The 19,350-nt window shown below is 53.2% G+C and overlaps 1 protein-coding gene across 2 annotated transcripts in view; it reads left to right on the top strand.

The window, feature by feature from the left end:
• LOC142485017 (thialysine N-epsilon-acetyltransferase-like) overlaps window positions 1–19,350 on the top strand; it is a 28,877-nt gene that overhangs the window by 8,691 nt on the left and 836 nt on the right. The window contains exons 3-5 of one of the 2 annotated variants that reach the window (XM_075584246.1): window positions 9,795–9,878; window positions 9,964–10,065; window positions 18,630–18,670. In XM_075584246.1, the coding sequence (XP_075440361.1) occupies window positions 9,795–9,878; window positions 9,964–10,065; window positions 18,630–18,670 (227 nt within the window). Of the gene's footprint in view, window positions 1–9,794; window positions 9,879–9,963; window positions 10,102–18,629; window positions 18,671–19,350 lie in introns of both variants that reach the window. The other variant, XM_075584245.1, reaches the window with a different exon arrangement.

Here is a 19,350-nt window from a genome sequence, read left to right as displayed (position 1 = left end):
GCTTTATATTGGGTTTAACAGGCTCATGTAGGAAAAATCATCATACAGGACCATAAGTATGAAACGTTCTTAGCCTATTGAGACGTGCTGCAGTACTGTCACGGGAATCCAGGGGCAATGTAGGACCTCGATGGCCGGAACAGCAGGGAAGGCAAGGATCGTCGGGGTCACAAGCAGGGTTCAGTGGCAGGCGGCAAGCAGGATCGTCGGGATCACAGGCAGGGTTCGGTGGCAGGCGGCAAGCAGGATCGTCGGGGTCACAGGCAGGGTTCGGTGGCAGGCGGCAAGCAGGATCGTCGGGGTCACAGGCAGGGTTCGGTGGCAGGCGGCAAGCAGGATCGTCGGGGTCACAGGCAGGGTTCGGTGGCAGGCGGCAAGCAGGATCGTCGGGGGTCAAAAGCAGGGTTCAGTGGCAGGCGGCAAGCAGGATAGTCGGGGTCACAGGCAGGGTTCAGTGGCAGGCGGCAAGCAGGATCGTCGGGGTCACAGGCAGGGTTCGGTGGCAGGCGGCAAGCAGGATCGTCGGGGTCACAGACGGGTCAGCAGCAGGAAGGCAGGAACAGGGCAGGGGAGCAGGACTGGGCAGCAGTTCAAAGACGGGGACAAGCTAGTTCATAAGCAAGGGCCTTTAATTATGTTACCAGGACTCAAACAGGAACCAAACGGAAACAAATCGGGGCTGGGGCAGAAGGAGTCTGGACACAAACAGAGCAAAGGCAAAGAGGTGTAGGAAACAGGAAACTATAAAACAGGCAGAGACAGAAGACAGGAGCACCCAAGAGGAGACAGGCAGAGGAAAACCCCAGAGCAGGCAGAAACAGCGGCACACCCGGCAGACAGGCAGAGGAAAACCCCAGAGCAGGCAGAAACAGCGGCACACCCGGCAGACAGGCAGAGGAAAACCCCAGAGCAGGCAGAAACAGCGGCACACCCGGCAGACAGGCAGAGGAACACCCCAGAGCAGGCAGAAACAGCGGCACACCCGGCAGACAGGCAGAGGGAACCCCCAGAGCAGGCAGAAACAGCGGCACACCCGGCAGACAGGCAGAGGAACACCCCAGAGCAGGCAGAAACAGCAGCACACCCGGCAGACAGGCAGAGGGAAACCCCAGAGCAGGCAGAAACAGCAGCACACCCGGCAGACAGGCAGAGGATAACCCCCGAGCAGGCAGAAACAGCGGCACACCCGGCAGACAGGCAGAGGAAACCCCCAGAGCAGGCAGAAACAGCGGCACACCCGGCAGACAGGCAGAGGGAAACCCCAGAGCAGGCAGAAACAGCGGCACACCCGGCAGACAGGCAGAGGAAAACCCCAGAGCAGGCAGAAACAGCGGCACACCCGGCAGACAGGCAGAGGAAACCCCCAGAGCAGGCAGAAACAGCAGCACACCCGGCAGACAGGCAGAGGAAAACCCCAGAGCAGGCAGAAACAGCGGCACACCCGGCAGTCAGGCAGAGGAAAACCCCAGAGCAGGCAGAAACAGCAGCACACCCGGCAGACAGGCAGAGGAAAACCCCAGAGCAGGCAGAAACATCGGCACACCCGGCAGACAGGCAGAGGATAACCCCAGAGCAGGCAGAAACAACGGCACACCCGGCAGACAGGCAGAGGAACACCCCAGAGCAGGCAGAAACAGCGCACACCCGGCAGACAGGCAGAGGAAAACCCCAGGGCAGGCAGAAACACCGGCACACCCGGCAGACAGGCAGAGGAAAACCCCAGAGCAGGCAGAAACAGCAGCACACCCGGCAGACAGGCAGAGGGAAACCCCAGAGCAGGCAGAAACAGCGGCACACCCGGCAGACAGGCAGAGGAAAACCCCAGAGCAGGCAGAAACAGCGGCACACCCGGCAGACAGGCAGAGGGAAACCCCAGAGCAGGCAGAAACAGCGGCACACCCGGCAGACAGGCAGAGGGAAACCCCAGAGCAGGCAGAAACAGCGGCACACCCGGCAGACAGGCAGAGGAAAACCCCAGAGCAGGCAGAAACAGCGGCACACCCGGCAGACAGGCAGAGGAAAACCCCAGAGCAGGCAGAAACAGCGGCACACCCGGCAGACAGGCAGAGGGAAACCCCAGAGCAGGCAGAAACAGTGGCACACCCGGCGGACAGGCAGAGGGAAACCCCAGAGCAGGCAGAAACAGCGGCACACCCGGCAGACAGGCAGAGGGAAACCCCAGAGCAGGCAGAAACAGCGGCACACCCGGCAGACAGGCAGAGGAAAACCCCAGAGCAGGCAGAAACAGCGGCACACCCGGCAGACAGGCAGAGGTAAACCCCAGAGCAGGCAGAAACAGCGGCACACCCGGCAGACAGGCAGAGGGAAACCCCAGAGCAGGCAGAGACAGCGGCACACCCGGCAGACAGGCAGAGGGAAACCCCAGAGCAGGCAGAAACAGCGGCACACCCGGCAGACAGGCAGAGGGAAACCCCAGAGCAGGCAGAAACAGCGGCACACCCGGCAGACAGGCAGAGGGAAACCCCAGAGCAGGCAGAAACAGCGGCACACCCGGCAGACAGGCAGAGGAAAACCCCAGAGCAGGCAGAAACAGCGGCACACCCGGCAGACAGGCAGAGGAAAACCCCAGAGCAGGCAGAAACAGCGGCACACCCGGCAGACAGGCAGAGGGAAACCCCAGAGCAGGCAGAAACAGCGGCACACCCGGCAGACAGGCAGAGGAAAACCCCAGAGCAGGCAGAAACAGCGGCACACCCGGCAGACAGGCAGAGGAAAACCCAGAGCAGGCAGAAACAGCGGCACACCCGGCAGACAGGCAGAGGGAAACCCCAGAGCAGGCAGAAACAGCGGCACACCCGGCAGACAGGCAGAGGGAAACCCCAGAGCAGGCAGAAACAGCGGCACACCCGGCAGACAGGCAGAGGGAAACCCCAGAGCAGGCAGAGACAGCGGCACACCCAGCAGACAGGCAGAGGGAAACCCCAGAGCAGGCAGAAACAGCGGCACACCCGGCAGACAGGCAGAGGAAAACCCCAGAGCAGGCAGAAACAGCGGCACACCCGGCAGACAGGCAGAGGAAAACCCCAGAGCAGGCAGAAACAGCAGCACACCCGGCAGACAGGCAGAGAGAAACCCCAGAGCAGGCAGAAACAGCGGCACACCCGGCAGACAGGCAGAGGAAAACCCCAGAGCAGGCAGAAACAGCGGCACACCCGGCAGACAGGCAGAGGAAAACCCCAGAGCAGACAGAAACAGCGGCACACCCGGCAGACAGGCAGAGGATAACCCCAGAGCAGGCAGAAACAGCAGCACACCCGGCAGACAGGCAGAGGGAAACCCCAGAGCAGGCAGAAACAGCGGCACACCCGGCAGACAGGCAGAGGGAAACCCCAGAGCAGGCAGAAACAGCAGCACACCCGGCAGACAGGCAGAGGAAAACCCCAGAGCAGGCAGAAACAGCGGCACACCCGGCAGATAGGCAGAGGGAAACCCCAGAGCAGGAAGAAACAGCGGCACACCCGGCAGACAGGCAGAAGGAAACCCCGGAGCAGGCAGAAACAGCGGCACACCCGGCAGACAGGCAGAGGGAAACCCCAGAGCAGGCAGAAACAGCGGCACACCCGGCAGACAGGCAGAGGAACACCCCAGAGCAGGCAGAAACAGCGGCACACCCGGCAGACAGGCAGAGGAAAACCCCAGAGCAGGCAGAAACAGCAGCACACCCGGCAGACAGGCAGAGGAAAACCCCAGAGCAGGCAGAAACAGCGGCACACCCGGCAGACAGGCAGAGGGAAACCCCAGAGCAGGCAGAAACAGCAGCACACCCGGCAGACAGGCAGAGGAAAACCCAGAGCAGGCAGAAACAGCGGCACACCCGGCAGACAGGCAGAGGGAAACCCCAGAGCAGGCAGAAACAGCGGCACACCCGGCAGACAGGCAGAGGGAAACCCCAGAGCAGGCAGAAACAGCGGCACACCCGGCAGACAGGCAGAGGAACACCCCGGAGCAGGCAGAAACAGCGGCACACCCGGCAGACAGGCAGAGGGAAACCCCAGAGCAGGCAGAGACAGCAGCACACCCGGCAGACAGGCAGAGGAGAGAAACCCCAGAGCAGGCAGAGACAGCAGCACACCCGGCAGACAGGCAGAGGAAAACCCCAGAGCAGGCAGAGACAGCGGCACACCCGGCAGACAGGCAGAGGGAAACCCCAGAGCAGGCAGAAACAGCGGCACACCCGGCAGACAGGCAGAGGAGAGAAACCCCAGAGCAGGCAGAAACAGCAGCACACCCGGCAGACAGGCAGAGGGAAACCCCAGAGCAGGCAGAAACAGCGGCACACCCGGCAGACAGGCAGAGGAGAGAAACCCCAGAGCAGGCAGAAACAGCAGCACACCCGGCAGACAGGCAGAGGGAAACCCCAGAGCAGGCAGAGACAGCGGCACACCCGGCAGACAGGCAGAGGGAAACCCCAGGGCAGGCAGAAACAGCGGCACACCCGGCAGACAGGCAGAGGGAAACCCCAGAGCAGGCAGAAACAGCGTCACACCCGGCAGACAGGCAGAGGGAAACCCCAGAGCAGGCAGAAACAGCGGCACACCCGGCAGGCAGGCAGAGGGAAACCCCAGAGCAGGCAGAGACAGCAGCACACCCGGCAGACAGGCAGAGGGAAACCCCAGAGCAGGCAGAAACAGCGGCACACCCGGCAGACAGGCAGAGGAAACCCCCAGAGCAGGCAGAAACAGCGGCACACCCAGCAGACAGGCAGAGGGAAACCCCAGAGCAGGCAGAGACAGCAGCACACCCGGCAGACAGGCAGAGGAGCAGAAAGGGAGAACTCCTAAACTGTCAGGATATTCCTGACAAGTACTCACAGATATGGCAATGACCAGGTCAATTCATGACATAATCTCGGACAATGTAATGGCCAAAGCCAGTACCTTAATATTCCTTAGCCTGCCGTCCTCCATTAGTCCCATGAAGTAGGGAAAGAAGGTCCAGGGGACCCTTGAGGAAGCGTTCCGACGTAAAACGCGTGTCGGAGGTACGTTGATGGTGACGTCACGACCCAACACTTTCGCGACGCGAGTACAAATGGCTTCCGCTCATTGTCACTGGCCAGCTTACGAGGCTGGAACTGGAGACGATGGTCTGAGATGGACCGGGCCTCCGGACATCACACATTGGATGGGCCGTCGCTAACGCTGAATGCGTTTCCGATGACTCGCTGTACTAACGGCAAGTCTGCCTTTTTTAAACCGCAACGCGCCACAAGTATTTCCGCGCCTCTCGCATGCGGACAACTGGCGCAATAATAAGTAGTGCGTCAGCCACAGACGCTATGCGGTTCGCGGTTCATCGAGCCGGCCAGTGATACCGACATACGTGGGGATAGTATTAATTCGCCAAGTACTCTAAGCGGCGATCCACTATCTCGGAGATGGGACCTCATTACGCCCCCCCCCCCCACCCCACAGTATGAACAGAGACCCCCTACACCCAGACTCTCAGAACTAATAATGCGCCTGTGGGTAATTGTAGGTGGCACACCGGCCATTTAGCCAGTTCCTGCTGCCACGCCGCACGTAAGAGAGGAGGGAGTCCATTCGCTAAGTACCCTAAGCGGTTATCTCCGAGCTGGGCCCCCCCCCCCATCGTGGCCCCCACAAGCAGGATCACTGATTTCCTACGTCTCGATTCTCATAACGACCAGTGCGCGCGCGGCTGACTGCCATCTGCCCGATTACCGGCACCAAGACACACACAGGAGAAGGGGGGGGGGGGTGTTAACTCAGACCACCATTGGTCATTCCGAGGACGGGACCCTTTATTAGCCCCCCCCCCCCGATGCATTACTAGGGACCTTTACTATCCCCACTCACCAGATATTGAGATACTTAATATGAAGCAGACACTTCGTGACCTTTTTTATAAATACTCAGCTGACTATTTCAGTAGATAACATCAGATACACTGAATAACCCGTAAAAGTGTTTATCTACTACACTGAATTACCAAAGACACCCCCCCCTCCCTCCCCCCAATAAGCTTTTCTCTGCGGTCCCTGACTTACCCCGATAACTCACCAGTCAGCCAGCTTTGCCATACACACGGGGGGGGGGGGGGGGGGCACGTCACGCAGAAGACCGTGTGCCTGATTCTTCTTCTTCACTGGGTCACATTGGGACTTCAGGAGCTCCCCAGGACCAGCGCACCGGCGGTTAAGTACCCCACTATCACCTATGTATTAGATCTGCGTGCACTGCCTTCATTCCATACTTCGCCGTTGACACATCGTAGACACTGGTTGTATGTTCACTCCTTGCTCTCTACACCAGGGGGCGATCACCGAGTTCACTCCTTGCTCTCTACACCAGGGGGCGATCACCGAGTTCACTCCTTGCTCTCTACACCAGGGTGCGATCACCGAGTTCGCTCCTTGCTCTCTACACCAGGGTGCGATCACCGAGTTCACTCCTTGCTCTCTACACCAGGGGGCGATCACCGAGTGCACTCCTTGCTCTCTACACCAGGGGGCGATCACCGAGTTCACTCCTTGCTCTCTACACCAGGGTGCGATCACCGAGTTCACTCCTTGCTCTCTACACCAGGGGGCGATCACTGAGTGCACTCCTTGCTCTCTACACCAGGGGGCGATCACCGAGTTCACTCCTTGCTCTCTACACCAGGGGGCGATCACCGAGTTCACTCCTTGCTCTCTACACCAGGGGGCGATCACCGAGTTCACTCCTTGCTCTCTACACCAGGGGGCGATCACCGAGTTCACTCCTTGCTCTCTACACCAGGGGGCGATCACCGAGTTCACTCCTTGCTCTCTACACCAGGGGGCGATCACCGAGTTCACTCCTTGCTCTCTACACCTGGGGACGATCACCGAGTTCACTCCTTGCTCTCTACACCAGGGGGCGATCACCGAGTTCACTCCTTGCTCTCTACACCTGGGGACGATCACCGAGTTCACTCCTTGCTCTCTACACCAGGGGGCGATCACCGACTTGCTGGATCTCGCTACAAATTGACACCATAAATCCACTGACCGTTTCATCCCCCCCGACCGCTGGTCAGCCCTATGTACCGGACCTACATACGTGACCAGGGAAGCTGCGAGGGAGCTCCCCTCCCCCAGCTGCCCAGCACCCACATATAAACGCGTACCAATAGCGACGCAGACTGGATCTGGAGGTATGGAAGGCCCGCGGCTTTGTTATCTTCCATGAAATAACCGAGTAAGCGCCAACCCCCGCCAGAATGCTCCTTTTAAAGGGGTGGAGGTCAGACGGTCCTTGAACCGCTGACCTTACGGCCGGGCAAACGCGACCCGGTCATTGTCGCGAGTGGGCTCCCGGAAGTCACGATTAAATTACCCCGCAGGTGAGCGACAGCACTGGGGACACTACCCATGTAGTGGCCGGATCTTCCGTGGCAGGGGGGATAGGTGCTACATTTGTGATTTATATTATGTCACGTGTATTACTGCTGTGAAGCGCGTTTTACATTAATGGTTCGATTGCAATGAGTAAGTCGATACTCAGGGAATTCTGTTGTATTTTTCCTCAATAAAACCGATTTCCTCAATAAAACCGATCTCTCTCTTCAGATAAAGATCTATTTGTTAATACCTCTAATTTATCCTGTTGATATCCCCGTTGTGTATATATATATTTTTGGACATACTCCGCATTCTGACCAATGCTTTATCCTCTACAACAGGGGCGCGCGCGAGATTTTCTGGGGCGGGGCGCGGCTGATACGGAGGCCCCGCGCTTCTCTGAAAGCATTTAAATAAATGCCGGGTGTCGCGTGAGGCGTCTGTAACGTTACTTACCTGGCCTTCCAGCGACGCGTCTCCACGGCAATCGGGCGTCAAATTATGTTGCGGGGTCATGGCGACGTGACATGACCCCGCAACGTCAGTTGACTCCGGAGCCGTGCAGGGGGGGGGGGAGGGGGGTGGAGGGGGCACGAGCCGGAGAGGAGGCGGGGGCGCATGCAAGAAACTTTGCGCACCCCCTACTCTACAATTCTACGGACGCGCAGACCCTGGCGACACGAAAGAGATTCTTTTAGATTGCTGGGATGAAAGCTAGAAGCGATTTGATAAGGAATTGCGTTCCGTCTCCTTCGTATAGATATCCATACCTATCCCACCCTCTCTTTTACACTATTACATCCCAAAAGTGGATCACAGCCACCAGTGTGTCCGCAGCAATCGTTCTGTGACACGAACGGAGCATGTTAATACCGTCACTCCATTCCTCTCGTGGCCTCCCCCCCCCCGCCGCCGCCATACCATAAAAACATCGTCTATATATCGGAGCCACGTGATAACATGGCGCCAGTGTAAGGGATGCACGTAAACGTGTGAGCGCTCGAATAAACCCATGAACATGTTTGCGGACGACGGGGCCATGTTAGGACCCCATGTCTGTACCTTGTCCGTGCAGAAGAACTGGCCAATCAAAGTGGAGATAGTTTTTGGTCAACGTGAAAGTTTGTCTACCAATCAGCAAGGGAAGACCCCACTCGTGAGCACACGTCTCAGTTAGGTCTGCAACCCTGCCACTCCCCATTATCTCTTAGCATACCGTGCTTCCGCTGCAGCCGGGGATTCTGGGTAATGGCATGCATATGAGCACACACAGTGTCACCTTTTTGCTTCAAATCCGTTTTGACATTGACCCCCCCCCCCTATAAACATCTGCCTATCATGTCACACAACTTTTCAGCACAGCCTGGGTTAAAGCGCAGAGCCAGCAACCTGCTCACAGGCAGCAGTTGTGACCTTTGGCGAGGCTGGTTACACTGGCTTTGTAATGTGAAACTGGGATAGGTTTCCACCGCACCTTAAATAAGTTATGGTGAGTGGAAAAAAAGTGACGAAATCCCTCCATGCCGTGTCCAGCAAATAAACATATCACGCGCGCGCACTTTCCCACGTTTCCGGCAGGTCTGCAGCCCCGCCCCTCCCCATTACCTCTTAGCGTACAGCGCTCCCACTGCAGCCAGGGATTCTGGGAAAGGACATGCAAATGAGCACACAGTGTGTCAATCCAGAATTGTTTTAATCCCACCGTCCTTTGATGTCCCGCAGGTCCTGTCCCCCTGCTCCTCATGTGGTATTGATAGGGTGACCCGGCGCCCCGGTTTTAGCCGTTTTGTCCTGACTTTTCAGGCCGCCGTCCAGGTTTTTCTCTGCGCTGGCCGCTCACGCGCCATCGGCGTTTGTCAGCTGCATAAAAGCACATGTGCGACCCGGCAAGCTCCGAATCGCGCATGCGCGGACAGCAAGTGCCCATCGTGTGTGCACGGTCGGCGCTCGTGAATGCGCATGCGCGAGTTTTGTCACCGGGCAAATGTGGCCACCCTAGGTAAGGAGGTTTAGAAACGACTTCCCTCTACCGGGCATAGTATGTCACCTTGTCCGACCTTGAGCTGAAGCTCCGATGTGTCCTTCAAATAGGATGTCATTCCCACGACAATCGTCTGCAAATACGGACCCAGGACGATGGATAGAGGTGGTAAAATAGAGTCCCCCCCCCCACCCCAATGCGATTGGCCACCCGGGAGGACACTGGAAGTCCGTGTGGACCTCGGGTATAGGATAAAACACTGGCAGGAACAGATTTTCTATCCGCAGAAAGTTCTGGAAAACACTGCCTTAAATATAATTTGTAGGACAAATCTGTGGTGTGTGTCAGTGAGTGTACTGTATGTGAGTGAGTGTGTGGGAGTGAGTGTGAGAGAGTGAGAGAGAGTGTGTGTGTGTGTGTGTGTATGTATATATATATATATATAAAAATATATATAACCCCCAGGTCTCATGCGGGACGGTTTTGGGGAGTCCCCCGTCTTCCGTTGCCTGGTGGCCGAGCTCGGGGGCGGTGACAGAGGAGACACAGGTGAGACACGGTAGAGCCTGGGGAGGAGGGGATGAGATGCTAACCTCTGAAGTGGGAGAGTCCCCTCTGTGAATGTGTGTTTCAGGTCCCGCGTTGGTGGGGTACGCGCTGTCCTACCTTACATACAGCACCTGGAAAGGGAGGTCCTTATACCTGGAGGATTTATATATCATGCCAGAGTACCGAGGTATTAATATACACAGTCCGGCGCGTATACACACAGGTACATGCTGCCCTGGGCATATATATCATTTTGGAGTTATCATCTCTGGATGTTTTCTTTCTATATCTTTAATCATGGACGCACGCTGAATATCTGGACTAACATCCTGATTTACTTCTTCAAACAGGTATGTGTCTGTGAGCTGAATTATCCTACCATCAAGTGCAAGAGAACTTAAAATTTAGTTAACTATTGGGGTATGTTTCTGTGAGTTGATTAGGCAAACCCCTCCCTTAATTGTTAGTCAAATGCATGTGATCACAGTATTTTAGACAGACTATATTGGCTGTGAGTCCCATCTTAGTGTCGCATGGAAAGTGTCGGGCAGAGTTCATTTTGGAGTTGAAATTGGAGGTGAAGATTGGAGGAAGATCGGGACTCTGCACAACAACAACTCTGCAGCTGGGAGAACTTTACTTTCCAAAAGCTGTGATTCTTTGTACTCTTCCTATCCCCCAGTACCTGGGAATCTCTCCACCTGCATCTCACTATGTCCTCTCCTCCTGCATCTCACTGTGCCCTCTCCTCCTGCATCTCACTATGCCCTCTCCTCCTGCATCTCACTATGCCCTCTCCTCCTGCATCTCACTATGTCCTCTCCTCCTGCATCTCCCTATGCCCTCTCCTCCTGCATCTCACTATGTCCTCTCCTCCTGCATCTCACTGTGCCCTCTCCTCCTGCATCTCACTATGCCCTCTCCTGCATCTCACTATGTCCTCTCCTCCTGCATCTCACTATGTCCTCTCCTCCTGCATCTCACTATGCCCTCTCCTCCTGCATCTCACTATGTCCTCTCCTCCTGCATCTCACTATGTCCTCTCCTCCTGCATCTCACTATGTCCTCTCCTCCTGTATCTCACTGTGCCCTCTCCTCCTGCATCTCACTATGCCCTCTCCTCCTGCAGCTCACTGTGTCCTCTCCTCCTGCAGCTCACTATGTCCTCTCCTCCTGCATCTCACTATGCCCTCTCCTCCTGCAGCTCACTGTGTCCTCTCCTCCTGCAGCTCACTATGTCCTCTCCTCCTGCATCTCACTATGCCCTCTCCTCCTGCATCTCACTATGCCCTCTCCTCCTGCATCTCACTATGCCCTCTCCTCCTGCATCTCACTATGTCCTCTCCTCCACCGTCTCACTATGCCCTCCCTCCTACATCTCACTATGTCCTCTCCTCCTGCATCTCACTATGCCCTCTCCTCCTGCATCTCACTATGCCCTCTCCTCCTGTATCTCACTATGTCCTCTCCTCCTGCATCTCACAATGCCCTCTCCTCCTGCATCTCACTATGCCCTCTCCTCCTGCATCTCGCTATGCCCTCTCCTCCTGCATCTCACTATGTCCTCTCCTCCTGCATCTCACTATGCCCTCTCCTCCTGCATCTCGCTTAGCCCTCTCCTCCTGCATCTCACTATGCCCTCTCCTCCTGCATCTCACTATGCCCTCTCCTCCTGCATCTCACTATGTCGTCTCCTCCTGCATCTCACTATGCCCTCTCCTCCTACATCTCACTATGTCCTCTCCTCCTGCATCTCACTATGCCCTCCCTCCTGTATCTCACTATGCCCTCTCCTCCTGTATCTCACTATGTTCTCTCCTCCTGCATCTCACTATGCCCTCCCTCCTGCATCTCACTATGTCCTCTCCTCCTGTATCTCACTATGTCCTCTCCTCCTGCATCTCACTATGTCTTCTCCTCCTGCATCTCACTATGTCCTCTCCTCCTGTATCTCACTATGTCCTCTCCTCCTGCATCTCGCTGTGCCCTCTCCTCCTGTATCTCACTATGCCCTCTCCTCCTACATCTCACTATGTCCTCTCCTCCTGCATCTCACTATGTCCTCTCCTCCTGCATCTCACTATGCCCTCTCCTCCTGCATCTCACTATGCCCTCTCCTCCTGCATCTCACTATGCCCTCTCCTCCTGCATCTCACTATGTCCTCTCCTCCTGCATCTCACTATGTCTTCCCCTCCTGCATCTCACTATGTCCTCTCCTCCTGCATCTCGCTATGCCCTCTCCTCCTGCATCTCGCTATGTCCTCTCCTCCTGCATCTCGCTATGCCCTCTCCTCCTGCATCTCACTATGCCCTCTCCTCCTGCATCTCACTATGTCCTCTCCTCCTGCATCTCACTATGTCCTCTCCTCCTGCATCTCACTATGTCCTCTCCTCCTGCATCTCACTATGTCCTCTCCTGCATCTCACTATGCCCTCTCCTCCTGCATCTCACTATGCCCTCTCCTCCTGCATCTCACTGTGCCCTCTCCTCCTGCATCTCACTGTGCCCTCTCCTCCTGCATCTCACTATGTCCTCTCCTGCATCTCACTATGCCCTCTCCTCCTGCATCTCACTATGTCCTCTCCTCCTGCATCTCACTGTGCCCTCTCCTCCTGCATCTCACTATGCCCTCTCCTCCTGCATCTCGCTATGCCCTCTCCTCCTGCATCTCACTATGTCCTCTCCTCCTGCATCTCACTATGCCCTCTCCTCCTGCATCTCGCTTAGCCCTCTCCTCCTGCATCTCACTATGCCCTCTCCTCCTGCATCTCACTATGCCCTCTCCTCCTGCATCTCACTATGTCGTCTCCTCCTGCATCTCACTATGCCCTCTCCTCCTACATCTCACTATGTCCTCTCCTCCTGCATCTCACTATGCCCTCCCTCCTGTATCTCACTATGCCCTCTCCTCCTGTATCTCACTATGTTCTCTCCTCCTGCATCTCACTATGCCCTCCCTCCTGCATCTCACTATGTCCTCTCCTCCTGTATCTCACTATGTCCTCTCCTCCTGCATCTCACTATGTCTTCTCCTCCTGCATCTCACTATGTCCTCTCCTCCTGTATCTCACTATGTCCTCTCCTCCTGCATCTCGCTGTGCCCTCTCCTCCTGTATCTCACTATGCCCTCTCCTCCTACATCTCACTATGTCCTCTCCTCCTGCATCTCACTATGTCCTCTCCTCCTGCATCTCACTATGCCCTCTCCTCCTGCATCTCACTATGCCCTCTCCTCCTGCATCTCACTATGCCCTCTCCTCCTGCATCTCACTATGTCCTCTCCTCCTGCATCTCACTATGTCTTCCCCTCCTGCATCTCACTATGTCCTCTCCTCCTGCATCTCGCTATGCCCTCTCCTCCTGCATCTCGCTATGTCCTCTCCTCCTGCATCTCGCTATGCCCTCTCCTCCTGCATCTCACTATGCCCTCTCCTCCTGCATCTCACTATGTCCTCTCCTCCTGCATCTCACTATGTCCTCTCCTCCTGCATCTCACTATGTCCTCTCCTCCTGCATCTCACTATGTCCTCTCCTGCATCTCACTATGCCCTCTCCTCCTGCATCTCACTATGCCCTCTCCTCCTGCATCTCACTGTGCCCTCTCCTCCTGCATCTCACTGTGCCCTCTCCTCCTGCATCTCACTATGCCCTCCCTCCTGCATCTCACTATGTCCTCTCCTGCATCTCACTATGCCCTCTCCTCCTGCATCTCACTATGTCCTCTCCTCCTGCATCTCACTGTGCCCTCTCCTCCTGCATCTCACTATGCCCACCCTACGGCTTTTTTTGTTTACGGTTTCCTCACTCCTTGGTGAATGTCTCTGTTCTCTCCAACTTCCCCACTGCATCATTATTTATACACCCCTCCCCCAACAACTTCTATACCCCTCAATAAAAGCACCCACACAAATCCTCTATTCACACCCTCTATCTACTCCTTCCCGCTGCTGGGGATCTCCCCATAGCCTGAAGTCAGACATACACACAGCTGATCTCACTCATGCCTCCCTGCCATCTCCTCTCACCCACGCCTCCCTGCCATCTCCTCTCACCCACGCCTCCCTGCCATCTCCTCTCACCCACGCCTCCCTGCCACCTCCTCTCACTCATGCCTCCCTGCCTTCTCCTCTCACCCACGCCTCCCTGCCACCTCCTCTCACCCACGCCTCCCTGCCACCTCCTCTCACCCACGCCTCCCTGCCACCTCCTCTCACTCATGCCTCCCTGCCTTCTCCTCTCACCCACGCCTCCCTGCCACCTCCTCTCACCCATGCCTCCCTGCCACCTCCTCTCACCCACGCCTCCCTGCCACCTCCTCTCACCCACGCCTCCCTGCCACCTCCTCTCACCCATGCCTCCCTGCCACCTCTTCTCGTGCAAATGGTGTTAACCTTCTGATTTAATACTGACTAACCTTAAATCTCACCCCACAAATCAAGCACCCCAACAGCCTGCACTCATGGTTACTGTCCCACACTCATAATCACTCGTACCACCCATTGTGGCCAAGCGCTGCCATCTACAGCACTTATTCCCTCACCTGCTGTCTCTGTAAGTTCCCCATTAAACCTCTTAGAGTGTAAGCTCTTTGGGGCAGGGATTTCCTTTCCTATTGTCTGATTTTGCTGCACTTATTGTATAATTATAATCCCCTGTACTGTATTCTCTGTGAAGCGCTGAGTACACTTTTGGCGCTATATAAATAAAGACATACAATACAGTATACACACAGATATATACACACATAGATATAAATATATAGAGATAGAGACACACACACACAGTGTGCGACAAACACAAACACACACACACAATACAATATTCACACAGATATACACTGCTCTGTACATATACACACAGGTATACACTGCTCTGTACATATACACACAGGTATACACTGCTCTGTACATATACACACATGTATACACTGCTCTGTACATATACACACAGGTATACACTGCTCTGTACATATACACACAGGTATACACTGCTCTGCACATATACACACAGGTATACACTGCTCTGTACATATACACACAGGTATACACTGCTCTGTACATATACACACAGGTATACACTGCTCTGTACATATACACACATGTATACACTGCTCTGTACATATACACACAGGTATACACTGCTCTGTACATATACACACAGGTATACACTGCTCTGTACATATACACACAGGTATACACTGCTCTGTACATATACACACAGGTATACACTGCTCTGTACATATACACACAGGTATACACTGCTCTGCGCATATACACAGGTATACGCTGCTCTGTACATATACACACAGATATACACTGCTCTGTACATATACACACAGGTATACACTGCTCTGTACGTATACACACAGGTATACACTGCTCTGTACATATACACACAGGTATACACTGCTCTGTACATATACACACAGGTATACACTGCTCTGTACATATACACACAGGTATACACTGCTCTGCACATATACACACAGGTATACACTGCTCTGCACATATACACACAGGTATACACTGCTCTGCACATATACACACAGGTATACACTGCTCTGTACATATACACACAGGTATACACTGCTCTGTACATATACACACAGGTATACACTGCTCTGTACATATACACACAGGTATACACTGCTCTGTACATATACACACAGGTATACACTGCTCTGTACATATACACACAGGTATACACTGCTCTGTACATATACACACAGGTATACACTGCTCTGTACATATACACACAGGTATACACTGCTCTGTACATATACACACAGGTATACACTGCTCTGTACATATACACACAGGTATACACTGCTCTGTACATATACACACAGGTATACACTGCTCTGCGCATATACACAGGTATACGCTGCTCTGTACATATACACACATATATACACTGCTCTGTACATATACACACAGGTATACACTGCTCTGTACGTATACACACAGGTATACACTGCTCTGTACATATACACACAGGTATACACTGCTCTGTACATATACACACAGGTATACACTGCTCTGTACATATACACACAGGTATACACTGCTCTGTGCATATACACACAGGTATACACTGCTCTGTACATATACACACAGGTATACACTGCTCTGTACATATACACACAGGTATACACTGCTCTGTACATATACACACAGGTATACACTGCTCTGTACATATACACACAGGTATACACTGCTCTGTACATATACACACAGATATACACTGCTCTGTACATATACACACAGGTATACACTGCTCTGTACATATACACACAGGTATACACTGCTCTGTACATATACACACAGGTATACACTGCTCTGTACATATACACACAGGTATACACTGCTCTGCGCATATACACAGGTATACGCTGCTCTGTACATATACACACATATATACACTGCTCTGTACATATACACACAGGTATACACTGCTCTGTACGTATACACACAGGTATACACTGCTCTGTACATATACACACAGGTATACACTGCTCTGTACATATACACACAGGTATACACTGCTCTGTACATATACACACAGGTATACACTGCTCTGTGCATATACACACAGGTATACACTGCTCTGTACATATACACACAGGTATACACTGCTCTGTACATATACACACAGGTATACACTGCTCTGTACATATACACACAGGTATACACTGCTCTGTACATATACACACAGGTATACACTGCTCTGTACATATACACACAGGTATACACTGCTCTGTACATATACACACAGGTATACACTGCTCTGTACATATACACACAGGTATACACTGCTCTGTACGTATACACACAGGTATACACTGCTCTGTACATATACACACAGGTATACACTGCTCTGTACATATACACACAGGTATACACTGCTCTGTACATATACACACAGGTATACACTGCTCTGTACATATACACACAGGTATACACTGCTCTGTACATATACACACAGGTATACACTGCTCTGTACATATACACACAGGTATACACTGCTCTGTACGTATACACACAGGTATACACTGCTCTGCGCATATACACACAGGTATACACTGCTCTGCGCATATACACAGGTATACACTGCTCTGCGCATATACACACAGGTATACACTGCTCTGCGCATATACACAGGTATACACTGCTCTGCGCATATACACACAGGTATACACTGCTCTGCGCATATACACAGGTATACACTGCTCTGCGCATATACACACAGGTATACACTGCTCTGTGCATATACACACAGGTATACACTGCTCTGCGCATATACACACAGGTATACACTGCTCTGTACATATACACACAGGTATACACTGCTCTGTACATATACACACAGGTATACACTGCTCTGTACATATACACACAGGTATACACTGCTCTGTACATATACACACAGGTATACACTGCTCTGTACATATACACACAGGTATACACTGCTCTGTACATATACACACAGGTATACACTGCTCTGTACATATACACACAGGTATACACTGCTCTGTACGTATACACACAGGTATACACTGCTCTGTACATATACACACAGGTATACACTGCTCTGTACATATACACACAGGTATACACTGCTCTGTGCATATACACACAGGTATACACTGCTCTGTACATATACACACAGGTATACACTGCTCTGTACATATACACACAGGTATACACTGCTCTGTACATATACACACAGGTATACACTGCTCTGTACATATACACACAGGTATACACTGCTCTGTACATATACACACAGGTATACACTGCTCTGTACATATACACACAGGTATACACTGCTCTGTACATATACACACAGGTATACACTGCTCTGTACATATACACACAGGTATACACTGCTCTGTACATATACACACAGGTATACACTGCTCTGTACGTATACACACAGGTATACACTGCTCTGTACATATACACACAGGTATACACTGCTCTGTACATATACACACAGGTATACACTGCTCTGTACATATACACACAGGTATACACTGCTCTGTACATATACACACAGGTATACACTGCTCTGTACATATACACACAGGTATACACTGCTCTGTACATATACACACAGGTATACACTGCTCTGTACGTATACACACAGGTATACACTGCTCTGTACATATACACACAGGTATACACTGCTCTGTACATATACACACAGGTATACACTGCTCTGTACATATACACACAGGTATACACTGCTCTGTACGTATACACACAGGTATACACTGCTCTGTACATATACACACAGGTATACACTGCTCTGTACATATACACACAGGTATACACTGCTCTGTACATATACACACAGGTATACACTGCTCTGTACGTATACACACAGGTATACACTGCTCTGTACATATACACACAGGTATACACTGCTCTGTACATATACACACAGGTATACACTGCTCTGTACATATACACACAGGTATACACTGCTCTGTACGTATACACACAGGTATACACTGCTCTGTACATATACACACAGGTATACACTGCTCTGTACATATACACACAGGTATACACTGCTCTGTGCATATACACACAGGTATACACTGCTCTGTACGTATACACACAGGTATACACTGCTCTGTACGTATACACACAGGTATACACTGCTCTGTACATATACACACAGGTATACACTGCTCTGTACATATACACACAGGTATACACTGCACTCCTTTTGTCTTTGTCAGGCAAAGGTATCGGGTCCCGGCTCCTAGCAGCTGTTGCAGAGGTGAGCACCTGAGGGGGGGGGGGAGTCTTGTAAAGTATGTATAATAATACAGTATCTCTCTCCCCCTCGTCTCTCTCTCCTCTTTCCCATCCCTCTCTCCCCGTCTACCCGTCTCTCTCCTTCCTCCCTCTTCTCTCCCTCTCCTCTCTCCTCCCTCCTCTCTCTCCCTCGTCTCTCTCTCCTCTTTCCAATCCCTCTCTCTCCCCCTCCACCCGTTTCTCTCCTTCCTCTCCTTCCTTCCTCCCTCTTCTCTCCCTCTCCTCTCTCCTCCCTCCTCTCTCTCCCTCGCCTCTCTCTCCTCTTTCCCCCCTCTCTTTCGCCCCTGCTTTTCCACTTTCCCCCTCTCTCATCTCCCCCTCTCTTTCCCATCCCTCTCTCTCCCCCTCCACCCGTCTCTCTCCTCCCACCCCTTCTTTCTCTCCCTCTCCTTCTCTCTCTCCCTCTCCTCCCTCCTCTCTCTCCTCCCTCCTCCCTCTTCTCTCTCTCCTTCCTCCCCTCTCTCTCCTTCCTCCCCTCTCTCTCTCCCTCTCTCCTCCCTCCTCTCTCTCCTCCCTCTCCTCTCTCCTCCCTCTTCTCTCTCTCCTTCCTCCCCTCTCTCTCTCCCTCTCTCCTCCCTCCTCCCTTTCCTCCCTCTCCTCCCTCTCCTCTCTCTCCTCCCTCCCTTCCCTCCCTCTCCTCCC

Source organism: Ascaphus truei, unplaced genomic scaffold (genome assembly GCF_040206685.1).
Source record: "Ascaphus truei isolate aAscTru1 unplaced genomic scaffold, aAscTru1.hap1 HAP1_SCAFFOLD_512, whole genome shotgun sequence".
Lineage (NCBI taxonomy): Eukaryota > Metazoa > Chordata > Amphibia > Anura > Ascaphidae > Ascaphus > Ascaphus truei.
Note: the sequence above shows the minus strand (reverse complement) of the source record. Positions and strands in the feature narration are given on the sequence as shown.